The sequence below is a fragment of the Cajanus cajan genome, chromosome 2 (genome assembly GCF_000230855.2).
Source record: "Cajanus cajan strain Asha chromosome 2, NIPB_CcT2T_4, whole genome shotgun sequence".
NCBI classification, from domain to species: Eukaryota; Viridiplantae; Streptophyta; class Magnoliopsida; order Fabales; family Fabaceae; genus Cajanus; species Cajanus cajan.
The window spans coordinates 1,254,990-1,272,145 of NC_138518.1; the positions used below are offsets into that span (position 1 = coordinate 1,254,990).

Below are 17,156 nucleotides of genomic sequence, written 5' to 3' on the forward strand. Positions count from 1 at the left end.
AATATGTTACTAAAATTTCTCAACAAATTAAAGAAAATATATTTTAAAATAATATGTTACTAAAATTTCTCAATATCAAATAGTGATGACTTATGACCCAAAATTAAAAATCACAATATTTGAGTAAAGTTACATGATTAGTTAACTATGTATGTATTTAGTAACAAGTTTATTATCACTTGACGTGGTAGGAATAAGTAACTATTATATACTTTTTCGTCAAAATTGACACGATTGATGCTTAAATATGAATAGTAGACGGTAATCGAAACATTGCTATAACAAGTTTAAAGTACTGAAAATTAAGTTTGACATTTTTTTTTCTATTTCTCATTCACTTATTTCCAACTTTTTTTCTCCTTATTCGTTATTATCAAAAAGAATGTAATGATGTGTTTAGATAAAGAATTTTACAAATTCAAGGAATTTTAAATTCTTGGTATTTGAATTACTTTGATTTTAATTTCTATCATTCTTAAATATTTTGTTTGGATAAGTCAATTCAAATTTTTTAAATTTTAAATTGTTGAGTTGGATATGATAATTCGATTCTACCATGATAAAATTGATTTTAAAAATATATTTATATGTTGAGATTTTTAAATTAAATTTTATAAAAATAAATATTAGCTAATTTTTAAATATTTATAATAATTTTAAAATTTTATATTAGATAATATTAATAATTTTAAAAATATTTTTGAATATTAAATAATTAAAAACATGAAGAGATAAGAGATAAGAGATAAGATAAAATATATAAATGAAATAAGAAAAAAAAATATGAGGAATTTCAAAATCTTACTTTTTTGGGAGAATTTAAAATTCTACTATTTCAAGGAATTTCACAAATATTTGAATTTCAAATTCCTTATAAATTCTCCATTCAAACAAGGTATTTCACCTCAAAAAATTTAAAATTCTTCAAATAAATAAATTACTCCATTTAAATTTTCCATCCAAACACACTATAAAAGTTTTTCACCTCTCTCTATGTATATATAAATAAATTGTCATGAGGTAGAAAATTATCTTATTCTGTTTGTTTCAATCGAAATAGTAACCAAATATAATAATAATAATAAAAAAAATAAATAGTATAATAGAAATATTTTCGCGAATTTGATTGCAAGGAAAAACATTAGAATAGAAATAATTCTTGTGTATATTATTCAAAAATTATTTCTCACTCCTGATATGAAAAAAAGATGAATTAGTCTTCTCTCTCCAGCGATATTGATTTTAAGTATTATTTACTCACAATAATAAATATTAATTTTATTATAATATAATTTATTTCCTTTTCATTCATTAAAACTAAACAACTGTGAGACCCGGAGCTTACTCTTTTCTCCCTCTCAATTCTATTTTCACTCATTTCTCTTTTGAACTCTCTTCTTCCCCACAAACTCACTGAACCTTGTTGCTGATTTCATTTTTTCTAGTTGAAGTCGTGAGTGAACTAGGAGGTTCATTTTCTCAAACTTGAAGTCGTTTGGAGCTAGCCGTGTGCAGATTTTCTTCTTCTTCTTCTATTGTATTCTTCTTCCTGGAGCTCAGATTTCTTTACCCCGAGGTAAGGGAAGCTAGTTCTTGGTTGTATTGTGTGGAAAATGAGTTTAGAAACTCATTTGTGGTCTGATGTTTGATGATTTTGGCTAAGATTGAAGAAACTTCATTTTTTGGGATTTCGGGGTTTTGATGAAAATTTGGGGTTTTTGATGATTGATGGGTGCATGTTGAAAAAGCTGGGATTTTTGGGCTATTTGATGAAAATGTGGAGTTTTGGGCCGATTGCATGTGTCTGGGCTGTTGATTTTTGCATGTTTTTGAAGAAATTTTTAAACTTGGTGAGTTGCTGCTTGGTATCACGCTGGGCGCAGTTCTTGGCACCGGGCGCGTGACCACCAGAGGGCTCCATTGGGTAAGCCCGCGCGGGCGCAAAATTGTGTGCGCTGGGTGAGCTTGAGAATAGGAGCCTCTGGATGGCCCACGTTGGGCGTGGTTGGACCGTGCTGGGCGCGATATCAGTGAGTAACAAAGGTTTTGGGATTCTGGTGTGGTGCCGGCGTGACTATGTCTCGCCGGGCGTGGAGACTGCTTGGGAGTCTCTACTAAAGGTGGCACCAGGCGCAATTGAAATTGCGTTGGGTGTGAGACCTTGGGGAGGTCTCTGCCTACCGTACGCCGAGCGTGGGTTTGGCACGCCGGGCGTGTGAGGCTCTTTGGAGTCTCTGCCTCCTAACACGCCGGGTGCAATTGGTATTGCACCGGGCGCATTTGAGCCTTGGTACTCTCTGATTGGGCCACGCCGGGCGCGACCATGAGTGTGCCGGGCGCGGATGTGATCTTTGTTTATATGCTGATATGTGTTGAAAATGCTGATAGATGTAGATGTTTGTGGAGTCGAGCTGTGATTGATGAATGTTGAGCTGATTTATAATGCTGTTATGTCGTGGGTTGATTAAGTTGTGTTGTATAATGTTGAGTTGTACTATATGTTGTTATTGTTGTATTGTGTTGTGCTGCATGTTGATATAAAATGTAGGCCGTAAGACTGAGCTGTAGTAGGCCGTAAGGCTGAGCTGTTGTAGGCCGTAAGGTTGAGCTGTTGTAGGAGATCTCCGAGCTGATATGCGTGACGACGCATTGTGTGTTTACTGCTGTTATTGCTTAATGATATGAGATGTATGCTGTGATGAGTTGTATGCTGATGATTGCCAAACTATATGATGTGCTGATAGTTGTAATTGTTCATATTTCTTATATATATTTTTTATATGCTGATTCTTTTCACTAGCTTACCCTTTGTTGTTTCCATATGATTTGGACTGCAATGATTATACTATGTATTGGAGCAGAACAAGGATAGGTTGGTGTTGAGGCATGTCTGCAGCTGGTAGATGGAGTGAAGTTTATTCTTTTGTTGTTCTTAGCTACTTAGTGTAGCATTGTTGGATGTATTTTGTATACTATGATTTTCTTTAAGCCCCAGATTAGACCTTGTGTATATATTTTAGCTGTTTATATATATGCATGCTCTTCTCTGTGTGGTGTTGTGGTGTGTGGCGGCCAGGTGGGTTGTTACAACAACTATATAGTAATGTTTTTCTTTTATTTCTCATCTATTTTTCTTAAATCATACACACTAATTTCTATTCTATTTTTACTCACTTATTTCTCTCTTTAGTATTTTTTTTATTTTATTTCCTCCATTTTTTTTCATAGTCATTTTGTCAATATTTCGTTGATTTTTTTTCATTGTCACTTTTTTAAAACCAATGACTTATTAATTTTTTTTTCATTTTTATTATTGATAATTAATGTATATTTAGAGAATAATGTGTCCATTTATTTTTTAATGTAGTTATTTTTTTCTAACCTTTTGGTATAACAGGAAAATAAGTAATAAATATTTTAAAAAATTTAAAAAATTAACAATTTTTTTAATTCTCGTGGATAAACTTAAAGACATGTAAAAAAACGAGGGAATAATTTTTATGTATTTGTTTCCTCACGGTCAAACACTTTATAAGTTTACTTTGGGTGATCCGGTCACAGGTTGTTGTAATTGTAAGCTGCAGTGACACACAGTCCCAGCTCCCGAGTAACCCAACACTGTAGCGGATGGTTAGAGCAGCAGCGCTTCGATTAAGCGCCATGTTATCTTCAACCTCTCTCCCAAACCCTAACTTTCTCTTCGCTCCAACCCCAACCCTCTTCGACGCTCGCCTTCTTCGCTCCCACACGCTTTCCTTCTCCCATCGCCTCTCGCTTCGATGCTACGCTGCTCGCGCCGCCTTCCACCGAGTTCCCGTTCTCAATCCCATCGTCGAAATGGACGGTAACGTCTTCACGCTCTACTTTCATTTTTCGCTTCACACTTTCATTACTTTTCTTTGATGTTTAGGTGATGAAATGACGAGGATTATATGGACGATGATCAAGGATAAAGTATGACTGCCTCAATTTCGCACTGTTTATTTATTTATTTATTTATTATTATTATTAGAGTAATACGTCAAATTAATTAAGGATAAAACTTATGTGTAATGTTTTAAGTGCCTTTAGTGATGCTTTTGGATCAGGAATAATAGAGTTTCAACTCGTTAATTCATGTTTGAAGGCTTGCATGAATGGTCAGGTTAAGTTATTAAGGTGAAACTCCAATTCTGAACGGAAAATAGCGGCAAAAGCACTTAGGAGTTTGCATATAAGTTTTATTCTTCAATTAACAGCTGAAATTATAACTTCTGGTCAATTTAGTTTTTGAAATAACTGTTTTAGTTCACGATGTTGGCAAATGAGGACTAAAATGATTGACTTGCAATAATTTTAAGGATTAGTTTAGGGTATTTTGGTGGCTTTGGATTTGCTTTTAATAGGAACAAGTGGTTTTGTGCGCTGCAGCTTATATTTCCTTACCTGGATTTGGACATAAAGTATTTTGATTTGGGGCTTCAAAATCGTGATGCTACTGATGACAGAGTTACTGTGGAAAGTGCTGAAGCCACTCTCAAGTGAGTAATTTCAAATCAATGCAAGCGACAAAAAGCATGCATAGGAATTTAACTTTTTATGCTTGATTCTTGTTGTTATTGAGAGTGGATGTTATGGCATAGTTTGGTCTCTTAAAAGGGAGGTATAAAGAAAGATTAAACTAGCATATAAAGTTTTTGGACCTGGTAAGAATTTGATAGCCAAGTAATGTGATAGGTAACCCTGGTTAGTTACTTAGTTAATGAGTCACTTTGTGAGTCAAGTGGGTTTATATTAGAAACATGGGGGATCAGCCTGCAATTAGTTGGACCCATTTAGGATATTTTCTTCTGTTACATTCTGTTAATGAGTTACTTCCTATAAGAGGGTGGTATCTGTATGATATCTACAGACTTTTGGAGAGTTAGAAAGTTTAGAGGAGTGGATCCAGACCTCTTGAAATCTCTGGAGCAGTCTATCTTTCGTAAGGAAATCTTGCCTAATTATTCTCAATAAAATTCATTCTTTTTCACTGTTTTGTACCAGTTCTATCATAATGGCACTTGTTTAAAAGAAAATAGTTTACACGTAAGACAACCACTTGCTGTTTGTGTTTGCCTTATTTGAATTTCCATCTAGATGGTTGAAGTCTAAGTATGTGTTCAGACAATTTGTTTGGGGCCAACTAAAACTCTATAAGCTTTGCACTTGTCTTCCTACTTTAGCAGTTTTATGGTTGTTGAGGTTTAAAAATTTGTTTTACCTTTTACCCAACAGAGGAAAATATTTTTTGGCAGTGGTATTGTTCAGTTCATGCAATTCTGTGGTACATTTGGTTGGAGTGAAACACTTGCATATTAAAGGGGGTTTCTCTGCCTTTAACTTACATCTGTGTAGGATCATACTTTTGGTCTCTCTGTGGTGCTCTGCCAGATTCTGGTTCAAGTAATGTGCCATCAGTTACAGTCTAAAGACTTGTATAGGATTGTACCACCTTGCTGGATTTTTTTAATTTCTTTTCACTTGATTGTACTTTTCTTCTTGCTTTAGTGACTTTCTTCTGCTGCTTTCAATCATCATTCTCTGTCTTTGTTCTAATAACACTACATTTTATAAAGAAATTTTGGAACTCCTTCCCATTTGTTTATTGAGGCTTCTGTTTGCTGCAGGTACAATGTTGCTGTGAAATGTGCAACAATAACTCCTGGTTAGTTGTACTTGGATTTAAATTGACCAAATATTGTATATCAAGATTCATAAATTAATGGACAACTTTGTTCCATGATGACAAGTTTTGCTACATGTAGTGTACTAGCATGTTCATGTTACCTAGTGGACAGTAGTGTATTACTTTGATATATTTACCATTTTTGCAAGAATGATATCATCTTAACTCTTCCAAATTTTCAGATGAGACCCGGGTGAAAGAATTTGGACTGAAGTCTATGTGGAGAAGTCCCAATGGCACAATTAGGAATATTTTAAATGGTTTGTAACATGCTCATTGTATTGATTACAGACATCAAATTTATGTTATCCATTGACTTTACCCAGTTACTGCAAAAATGGCTCTTTTCCTTGCATGTTTCCTTATTGTGTATTGAATTTAAACGACCATGTATAAAGGATATTAGTTTGCATAGGGGAATATTGTCTTTTTATGTGAGACGTTTTATCTCTGATAGTTGCAGAATTTCAATATTTGAATACTTAATTTGGTAACATATACAAGTAAATGTTAAATTTGTCATACAATTTCTATATGTTATGCTGCAGTTATTCAATACTTTTGATAAATGTGCTGATGTTGACATAATCCAATTATTTATTTGTTTTAACATATTTGTCTTTAGCTTGTAATTTTAGTTTTTCTTGTCAATCGTCTTGAAGCATGTCTATATTTTCTAGTTCATTTTTTTGTTAATATCTGATCGTAAGTCATAACTGTATTGTTGCTTCACTTGCTTGCCTTGTTAGTAGCACTGAATTTGTCACGATTCATGAATTTTCCAACATTAATAAACTTCTTCATATGTTGATATTCCTAGATGATTGAGAACATGACGTCGTAAATGATTTTTTTTGTTTCTTTTATATACATCAATTTTCCTCATCATAAATAGTTTGCTACGGGTTGTGCACATTCTAAAATTAATATTATATGTTCACATTGTCTGTTATTAATTGTCAAGGGAGGGAAATCCTAGGCTGTGAAAATAAAGGTTAGGAATCTGGTTCTTGGGTTGTTTTACAGGTATAAATTTCTGGTAGTTTATTTTAGCTGCATCTTTTATGACACTATGTGAATCCTAGCAATCAAAATGTATTGTGTTTGAAGTTACTTAATAACAAATGTTCTGAACTCAAGTGAATTAAGCTTTTGTTCTTTGTCTGTTTAAAATTTTTCTTCTGTTCCAAAACTTTTTCAAAATTTTCTTTGTGATATTTTTCTTTTTTCTTTCTTTCTAGGTACTGTTTTCCGTGAACCCATAATATGTCGCAACATACCCAGAATTGTTTCTGGTAATGCCTCAACTCTAGTTTGATCTTAATGGAGTTGAAATACAGCTAAGCACCATTTAGAACTTATTTTTTAGTTTACAGGATGGAAAAAACCCATTTGTATTGGTAGGCATGCTTTTGGTGACCAGTATAGGGCCACTGATGCAATAATAAGCAGACCAGGGAAGCTTAAGTTGGTATTTGGTATGTTAATTTCCAAAGCCCCGCTTTCAATGGAATTGAAATTTTTAATTTATTCATTAGAATATCAAACATGTTGTTTACAAACTTGTGTTTATGTCTAACTTAGTCCCAGAAGATGGTGATGCTCCAACGGAGCTTGATGTTTACAATTTCAAAGGCCCAGGTGTAGCACTTGCTATGTATAATGTTGATGAGGTTTGCTTCATTTCATTTTTTTTCCTTATGTAAAATCTGCAGTATGTTTTAATTAAATATTCAAAGAAATTGCTTTTGTTGTTTTGATTGTATTTTAACAATAGCTTTCATAATGTGTCAGTCTATTCGAGCATTTGCGGAATCATCAATGTCACTGGCATTTGCAAAGAAATGGCCACTTTACTTGAGCACCAAAAACACAATTCTAAAGAAATACGATGGCAGGTGATTATTATTAAATGGTTGGATTTTTTTCTTCATTTTTGTCAGGTGCTTGTCCCTAGTATCAGCAGTTAGTTTGAGCAGACTCCATTACAGTTCTGATTGTATCAACAGTTGGTTAGTAGTTAGACAGTCAACAGCATTAAGAATCGGAGGGAAACAATTGTGGAGAGGTTTTAGAGTTTGAGTAGGGATTGGGTGGGGAGAACAAAGACTCTCAAATTTCATGGGATTTTGAGATATTCAGTTATGTACTATATCTTCCCTCTAGGTTCTTGCAATCAGCCCTGATTCAGTTTAGGAATAAGAATGATATCCAATAAAGCTCATCTTTTACTTTTTTTTCTTCCTAGTCTTGAAGTGTCACCTTTGTATGATAAACTTCTCTGTAATTCAGACAGACTTTTTTGTTTGTTTTGTTGCTATTGGAAATGATTTGCTGTTTGTCATTATTACAGATTTAAGGACATATTCCAGGAGGTGTATGAAGAAAGGTGGAAGCAAAAGTTTGAAGAACACTCAATATGGTTTGTTTTGATGTTTGTGAATCAATTTGATTTGACGCGATACATATACAAAGATGGTTGACAATTTTAAGTGACTTCAGGTATGAGCATAGGCTAATTGATGACATGGTGGCGTATGCACTCAAGAGTGAAGGTGGATATGTTTGGGCTTGCAAGAATTATGATGGTGATGTTCAAAGTGATTTACTTGCTCAAGGTAATATAGACTGGAGAACTTATCTTTTATGTCCAAAATGTGAACATGGTTGGTAAGTATGATGATAGTATGTTTGATGTCAGCAAGCAGTAATTGGTTGATTAACCAGAGCCCTGCCTCACACTTCTGATTATCCAAAGGTGGTCATAAGTTTCTTCAATACAAAAAAAATAGTATCCTAGTCCAGTAGTCCTAGTCATTTGGCTCAATTATCATATAAATCAGGATACTTGAAAATTGAAATTGGGACCATAAGTACAGGCTATGCGAGCTCTTTTCATTATTGAGGACCCTAAATGTAGAGATGATAACATCATAATTTGCTTTGATCGGATCTTCTAATTATTACTAGATAATATTATCAAATAGATTAACTTTGCTAAGATTGTAGTTATGAAAATTTTGGTTATCGCCGGCTTACTAAACCTTTATAAATTACACAAGAGAATGACCTTAAGGAAAATATTTATTGGAAAAATAAGCAATTACCAAACGTTGTTATAAAATGCCAAGTTTTGCAAACAAACAACACGCACTATCTCTTGCTTTATATTAATTTAACTGATCCTGAAAATATGTATCCATTCTGGTTTGGTTGTAATTTCATTTTTTTGTTCATGTCTTTATGGAATGTGAAAGAGAGCATTTGAAATTTGGTGAAATGAATACTTTTAACATGCTAGGAGGCATCTTTTAAATAAAGTTTATTAAATTGTGTGCAGGATTTGGCTCATTGGGTCTCATGACTTCTGTGCTGGTGCGAATTAGAATATTAATATTTCAGCATTTTTTCATCAACATTGTTATCTTTATTTTGGTTATTGGAACTCATACTTCATTTTACATCCAAAATTTTGCAGTTATCTTCTGATGGCAAGACATTGGAAGCTGAGGCAGCTCATGGAACTGTAACTCGACATTTTCGGTTTCATCAAAAGGGACAAGAAACTAGTACGAACAGTATTGCTTCCATATTTGCATGGACACGAGGACTGCAACATAGGTACGTTGTTTCTTGATTCAAGCTGGTGCAATTTGATGTTCTTTGAAAGTTTTCCTTTGTTAATCTCATTTCCAAGTATGTGCAGACACTTCAATGTTTTAGCATAAGTTTTAAATTGCAGTAAGTAATATAATTGGATAAACTGTAATCTGTTTCTAATGCATACACATGAAAGTGGCTAGTGGCTACCATTTTTTGATGTTACTGAATTAGGAAATGGCCTTCCATATTTATGTGGCCTTCCTCTTTTCAGCTAAGTTTTTTTCCCAGACTAACGTTGAACACATGATATGCCATTTTGGAAGTCTACTATGAAAATGTGGTCTAACTATTTTTGAGGTTGACAGTTTTTCTCATCGTGTTTTCCATATGGTGTGATAACTATAATACGTCATCATCTCTGTTGTGGCGTTGTTTTTATGGTGATTAGGATGCCATTTTGATTGTGAGTAAAACTATTTTTATGGACAAGTGCCATTGGGTGTTCTTATAACTGGCAGAATGTGGAAAGCTGGAACTGGAAGAACAGATAGCAGATACTTATATGCTGATTTTAGAAAGACCTAGATGAGGATTGAACATGTTATCTAGTCAAAAAAGAGCAATTTGTCAAGGAAATGGGATTGAAGCTCTCCTTCTGGGAGGTGCCATTTCACTTGCTACTTGGGGGGGCTGGGGGGAATTGCACCCAAGTTTCACCCCCTTTTTTTTCCTGAGCTCGCCTGTGCTGTGTGGGTCCTTTTGCTCATGATTTTTGTACATCAGATGGAAAGGTATCTCTTATTGTTTACTGGTTTTAAGGCAAAGAGCCCAATGTATTCCATACTGTAGTTTAGTTCATAGGTTAGCCGGGCTGACTTCCATCAGGCAACAGACAAAACATGTTTCTCTTTATACTCTCCATTTAAGATGTACTTAGCCGTCTAATTTTGGTTGATGGACTCATTTTGAATTATCTACGAGAGGACATGCGGTGATGTGTTATGTTTCTGCAAGTAAAACACACTTTTACTAAATCTGAAATATCAACAAGATGAAATCCAAACATAGTCAGTTTGACCAAACAAGGGATACAGGACAGAGAAGGAGAATCACAGATTCCACACATCCTCCCTGCTCTACTCACTGCCTAAATATATCCATCACTAATTTTCTTCCGTTGCCTTAAATTTCCATGTTTTCTTTTTCACATGAGAACCATGCCTCACGCTACATGCTGCCACTGCCTCATCAGTCGGATTAATTGCCCACATGTCCTTGCGCTTGGTTTAATTCTGTCATATTTATGTTCTTGTATAAACTGATTTATTTATTTTTCCCTCTTTCATGTTCTCCCTTCCTTATTCTTTCCCTTTTCTCTGAACTTGTTATTGACATGATTCTGTTATTATTTACAAGAGCCAAGCTAGATAATAATGAAAAATTACGGGATTTTACTCATAAGCTGGAAGCTGCATGTGTTGAGACAGTGGAGTCAGGAAAGATGACTAAAGATCTTGCAATTCTAATTCATGGACCAAAGTAAGTGGATCTTCTTCTCCTCTATGCTTATTCTCTCTTGAATATTTTAGTATTACAAATATCTTTAAAAATCTTGTATTACAATTTGTAGTTAAGTTCCCTATTCTTGTCTCCGGCCTTGAAACATTTCTAAGAATTTGTTATTTAATGAAATATTTGGATCTTTGGAAATTTTTTTTGATAAAATTCTAACATTGTTAAAACCAGTTTATTTGTTATTTGATTCTATCCCCCCCCCCCCCCGCCCCCCGCGTAAAATTAACACGAGATTAATTGCGTGTTTATAGCCTTTGTAATTTTTACTGGTTTGTGGCATGCATCTTGTTGGACACTTGACCATGGGATATTAACCAAGTTGAGTGCTATTAACATATTTAATAATATACCAAGTTTTAACACTTTCTCAGTTATTGGTTAATTTTTTTTAAACTATAAAATCATGAGATTCGTTAAATAAAAAAGTGATATCAGAAAATTGTGATTTTTAATAAATTTTAGCTTATAATAGACTGTCGCAGGAATTCGTCATTAACAATATATTACTGTATGTCTAATTGTTTTGGACATCTGAATTATGTGTAGGGTATCACGAGAATTTTACTTGAACACGGAGGAATTTATTGATGCTGTGGCACACAATCTTGAGACAAAGCTCCGAGAGCCCGCAGTGTCTAGGCACTAGTTTTGCTGAGGAAAGGAGGAACAAAAATTGGAAAAGCTGAACAGTGGTTTGTGGGTGGCTACTCTTTTGACCATTGATATTACTGTTATTGGTTGAAATCACGGTGCCCTACAATGTCACGAAAACTTTAATCGTTGGGGGGTTCTGACAATTTCATCTTTGATTCTTGAGACTTTTGGCCACTGGCTTTCCCATTCTAACACGCCACCATCATAGTTTTATAAATGGTAAAATCCGTGGCCATGAACCAGCGGAATTTGGAAAGTACAAAATTTTGATGAGAATAAAGCAAATGGCGGATTATGATTTTTGTCAATTTGATTTATTTTCTTTGATGAACCATTTATGTGGCTTTTTCTATTCGTGGGTAAAACAGGCACCTGGGATGAACTCAGTATTTTAGCCAATTTTCAAATATCTATCTGTTTCACCCAATTTTCACCGTTACACCTCATGGTTTCACAATATTTTATGGAAGTTTTTAAATATCCATCTGGCTTATCCGGTTTTGTCAACCGGGAAACTAAAGTTTGTTCATGCATGATTCAAATATATTACATCAACTAGAATGAAAATTAAAACAATAACTAATAAAGTCAATTACTAAATTACACCAAATACTAATAACTAATGTTACTAACTTACGCCATTGATATGGGATATATCTAATTAAGCTAATTAAATTTAGTATTAGTTAACTCTAATTACTTTTTAATTTGACAACTTATATTATGAATAAGGTACCTAAATAAAATAAAAAATCTTTAATTTAATTACTAATTTTTTTACCTAAAGTATTATGCATATTACTTACACTAACTTGGGTACATTGCTAAGACTAACCTAGGTACATTACTAATTAACTTGGGTACATTACACACTACTTAGACTAACTTAACACATTACTGTAAAGCTAATCTAATTAATTGCATTGAAATAAACCAGAAACGAGCCATAACAAAGGAAGAAACATACTTAATAGCTAGGAACAGTTGTTGTAACAACCCGCCACGGTCTCTACACTTAGTAGAATCGTACTACAACTAGTTAACTAAAAGAATATTAAACTGGATAACACATACATACATGCATAAATATAAAGATCAAAATAATTAAGTTTCTGTATATAAAATATAACACCATATATGTACAGTCATCCCAAAATATTCCTTAGTTCCGGTCAAGCACTGACAAAAAGAATGTTACCCAAAATGGTAACTCAAAACACGAGACTCAGCTCCTCATCTCGCAACGATCACTTCTACTCCCAAGCTATCCCTGACCTGCTCCCATACCAAGTATGATCATCGCAGTTCCACCACATGGAAAACAAAAGGGTAAGCTAGAATTCAAAAATCAATAATACAAGTACAAAATAAAAATCTATACTACACATGCATCCCAAATCCTGTCCTTAAGGAACCTTTCATCTCAATCAATCATTCATTCATCAAACATGAAGTCAAACACCACACTTCATCATGTCAATAATCATGCAGTAAATGCATCTCATGACAGATATCAATGCATATCAATCATCAAATGCGTCGTCACGCATACACCTAGGAGATCTCCATAACAATAGAGCTGTATAAGTGACATTCCATCCTACCGAAACCACCCCAACCGTTTTCACGCCCAAAGCGCTCGCTCAGTCACAGCTAAACAGGATATAATTTTCCCTCGGGTTTACTCGGATGATGTCACTTACACACTTGGAAGTCCAGATCCACCGTCAGGTATAGCACAGCTGGGTACGGGCTTACCACGACCTTGGCATGCATTAACCAAGTCAATTGTGGAGTTCGCCCACCGACTATCCGCAAGGATCCACGCACCTTCCCGAGTACTTAGTTAAGGGAATAACCCTCGACCTCATACCCCGCTCCAATACTAGCTAAGGACTTAGAGGAGACTCACCCAACCTAGTGGCCTATCTGAGCACCACTCTCCCAAATCCAGTGGCCTCCCAGAGCACCACTCTCATATATCAGTGGCCTATCCAAGCACCACTCTCAAGAGACTCTATGTGAGCTCTTCCAGTTCGAAAATATTTTTCTTCTCCTCAAGTCCTAGGCTAGACTCATGCCATAGGCATTACATGCAATCATGCATCATACATCATAATGGTCTGCCCACCATCATGATCAACAATCATACACATGTCATAAGACATCACATGCAATAATGAATCATTCATCATAAATGATCTATCCATCATTATGATCAATAAACATACTCATATTCAAACATTCATACGTATCATTACAAACATACATATGAATCATATCGCACCATACATACATATATGATCTAAAACTTTAACTTTAAACATGCATAAGCATCAATTTAAAACAATTATTTATAAATATAATTACGCTTGGTGCAGTCAGCTCGCACCTAGCCTAACACCAATCTAAGAGCTCTAAGCTCTTCCACGCCTGGCACACTCAAATTGCGCCCGGCCTAATCCCATTGAGTATGTAAACTCACATACATCCTAAATAACAAACATTCTAGCTTTCCTTACCTGAAGATTGACTCAGATAGCCAAAGACTGAACAAAAGTAGAATTTCCCCTCGAGGCTCAACTCGGAACTTCAGTCCTCCCAAAACAAGCTTTCTAATCTGAATTTCAAGAAAAGACAGAAGGAGTTATTGATCTAGAGGAGAAAAGGAGTTAAACAGAGAAATTTGGGAGAGGAAGGAGCTCACTGACCCAGAGACTTTCTCTCTAAAACTTCTCTCTAGAACCTCTACTTCTCCTCACGGCCCCCCCTCACCCCTATTTATAGGTAATCCGGAGTGACCAGAACGGCCCGTACCGATACCGGAACGGCCCGTTCTGAACTCCCAGATCACGCACAAAATCCACGCCTAGAACGGTCCGTTCTGAAATCAGAACGGCCCATTCCGGGACTCATCCGGAACGGCCCGTTCTCCCTCCGGAACGGCTCGTTCTCCTTCCCAGAATGGCCCGTTCTCAACTACAATATGTGGTTTAATTCAGTAGCTTGGAACGGCCCGTTCCAGTTTGGGAACGGCCCGTTCTAGGCTACTGAATCAACCTTTTTTTTTTCTTTTTTTTTTTTCCTTTTTTTCCTCTTTTTTTTAACAATGTTACAATACTCCCCAGCAATTAGGAATTTTCGTCCCCGAAAATAGGCTTACCTGAAAAAAAGAATGGATACTGTTCCTTGAACTGACTCTCTTCTTCCCAAGTTGCCTCACCAGTAGCTGCATCCCAAAGAATCTTCACCAAGCTAATGGACTTGCCACGAAGCTCTTTCAACTTGTGATCAATCACAGCTACCAGTCTCTTCTCGTAGGTCAAGTTCTCTCTAACTTGCACCTCATCCATCTCTATCACGTGACTCGGGTCTCTGATGTACTTCCTCAACTGTGAAACATGAAACACATCATGCAGGTTGGACAGAATCGGAGGTAACGCCAACTGATAAGCTACCGGACCTACACGACGAAGGATCTGATAAGGACCAATGAACTTCGGTGTGAGTTTCTTGGCCCTTACAGCCCTTCCCACTCCAGTAATAGGTGTCACCCTGAGAAACACGTGCTCTCCCTCCTCAAACTCTAGAGGTCTCCTCCTCTTATCAGCATAAGACTTTTGTCGACTCTGAGTAGCTCTCAACCTCTTCTGAATCTGTCTCACCATCTCAGTAGTTTGAAGAATTAACTCTGGACCAATCACTACTGACTCACCATCCTGATACCAACATAATGGAGTCCTACACCTCCTGCCATATAAAGCCTCAAAAGGTGCCATGCCAATACTCGCATGATAACTGTTATTGTAAGTAAACTCTACCAATGGTAACACCTCCTTCCAGCTACCCAGATGATCCAACACACAAGCTCTCAGAAGATCCTCTAGTGATTGAATTGTCCTTTCCGATTGACCATCTGTCTGTGGATGATAGGCGAAACTCAACCTCAATCTCGTCCCCAACGCCTGATGTAGAGTCTGCCAAAACCTTGAAGTAAACCTTGGATCTCTGTCAGAAATAATACTGGAAGACACTCCATGCAGCCGTACTATTTCTCGGATCTATAACTGTGTAAGCCTCTCCAAGGACCACCTCTTGTTGACAGGAAGAAAGTGAGCACACTTTGTCAACCTATCAACAATCACCCAGATAGAGTCACTGTTCCTAACTGTCCTAGGCAATCCAACCACAAAGTCCATAGTGACACTATCCCACTTCCACTCAGGAATCTCCATCAACTGTAAAACCCCTCCGGGCCTCTGATGCTCAATCTTCGCCTTCTGACAAGTCAGACAAGCGACTACAAACTCTGCTATCTCCTTCTTCATACCAGGCCACCAAAAACTTTTCTTGATATCTTGATACATCTTAGTCATACCAGGATGTATGCTAAGACGACTCATGTGTCCCTCCTCTAGAACAACTCTCCTCAACTCTGAATCACAAGGCAAACAAATCCGACCTCTGAATCTCAGAATCCCATCAGTACCAAGCTCAAAACCAACTGTCCTCTCAGTACCAAGCAATCCCAAAATCCTCAACAATTCTGGGTCATGTAACTGTTTAGTTCCCACCTGCTTCAAGAACTCATTAGTTATGGTGATCATACCACAACTAATGTGATCCTGAATAACCTCCACCTCTAGTCTCAAATCTCGGAACTGCTCGATCAACTCCAACTCCCTAATCATCATAGCCGACATGTGAATAGATTTCTTACTCAATGCATCAGCTACCACATTCGCCTTTCTAGGATGATACATCAACTGGAAATCGAAGTCCTTTAGAAATTCCATCCACCTCCTCTGCCTCATATTCAACTCTTTCTGATCAAACAGATATTTCAAACTCTTGTGATCACTGTATACACTGAATCTCGCACCATATAGATAGTGCCTCCACGACTTCAAGGCAAACACCATAGCTGCAAGCTCAAAATCATGAGTAGGATAATTTCTTTCATGGGTCTTCAGTTGCCTCGAAGCATATGCCACTACTCTCCCTCCCTGCATCAACACACAACCTAATCCCTGGTGAGAAGCATCACATAACACATCAAAATGCTCACCAGTGTTAGGTAACACCAAAACTGGAGAAGTGGTCAATCGTTTCTTTAGCTCCTGAAAACTCTGCTCACAAGCGTCCGTCCAAACAAAAGGCTGATCTTTTCGAGTCAGTTGAGTCAAAGGCATTACTATTCGAGAAAAACCCTCAATGAACCTCCGATAGTAACCCGCCAACCCAATAAAACTCCTAATCTCTGTAGCAGTCATCGGACGCTCCCACTGAATCACAGCCTCCACCTTGGCTGGATCTACTGCAATCCCCTCTGCCGATATCACATGTCCCAAAAATTTTACCTCAGACAACCAAAACTCACACTTAGACAGTTTGGCATACAACTGTCTCTCCCTCAACACCTCCAAAACCGACCTCAAATGCTCACGGTGATCCTCCAATGATCTAGAATACACCAAAATATCATCAATGAAGACCACCACAAATCTGTCCAAGAACGGTCTAAAGATCCTGTTCATGTAATCCATGAACACTGCTGGAGCATTAGTGACACCAAAAGGCATCACCACATACTCATAGTGACCATACCTAGTCCTGA

General features: G+C 36.4%; 1 protein-coding gene across 2 annotated transcripts; it reads left to right on the top strand.

The window, feature by feature from the left end:
- The first annotated feature begins 3,546 nt into the window (after window positions 1-3,546).
- LOC109807897 (Isocitrate/isopropylmalate dehydrogenase family protein) lies at window positions 3,547-11,847 on the top strand. Of its 2 annotated transcripts, XM_083067780.1 has the most exons (15): window positions 3,551-3,844; window positions 3,911-3,954; window positions 4,411-4,520; window positions 5,649-5,686; window positions 5,890-5,967; window positions 6,949-7,002; window positions 7,084-7,185; window positions 7,292-7,380; window positions 7,502-7,605; window positions 8,061-8,129; window positions 8,210-8,325; window positions 9,048-9,082; window positions 9,186-9,328; window positions 10,727-10,849; window positions 11,432-11,847. In XM_083067780.1, exons 1-15 carry the CDS (start codon window positions 3,628-3,630, stop codon window positions 11,529-11,531), a joined length of 1,422 nt encoding a protein of 473 aa, XP_082923906.1. In that variant the 5' UTR covers window positions 3,551-3,627; the 3' UTR covers window positions 11,532-11,847. The 2 variants fall into 2 exon arrangements, with proteins under 2 accessions (XP_082923907.1, XP_082923906.1); XM_083067781.1 differs by lacking the exons at window positions 10,727-10,849; window positions 11,432-11,847 and adding an exon at window positions 9,829-10,713 and having other exon boundaries at window positions 3,547-3,844.
- Window positions 11,848-17,156: the final 5,309 nt, after the last annotated feature.

What these genes read in the sequence shown, in the direction of transcription:
- LOC109807897 (XM_083067780.1), top strand. Translation starts at nt 3,628, where the DNA reads ATGGTTAGAGCAGCAGCGCTTCGATTAAGCGCCATGTTATCTTCAACC. An exon ending in AGTGCTGAAGCCACTCTCAA is followed by an intron (nt 4,521 to 5,648) that starts GTGAGTAATTTC and finishes TGTTTGCTGCAG; the next exon opens with GTACAATGTTGCTGTGAAAT. An exon ending in CTAAAGAAATACGATGGCAG is followed by an intron (nt 7,606 to 8,060) that starts GTGATTATTATT and finishes TCATTATTACAG; the next exon opens with ATTTAAGGACATATTCCAGG.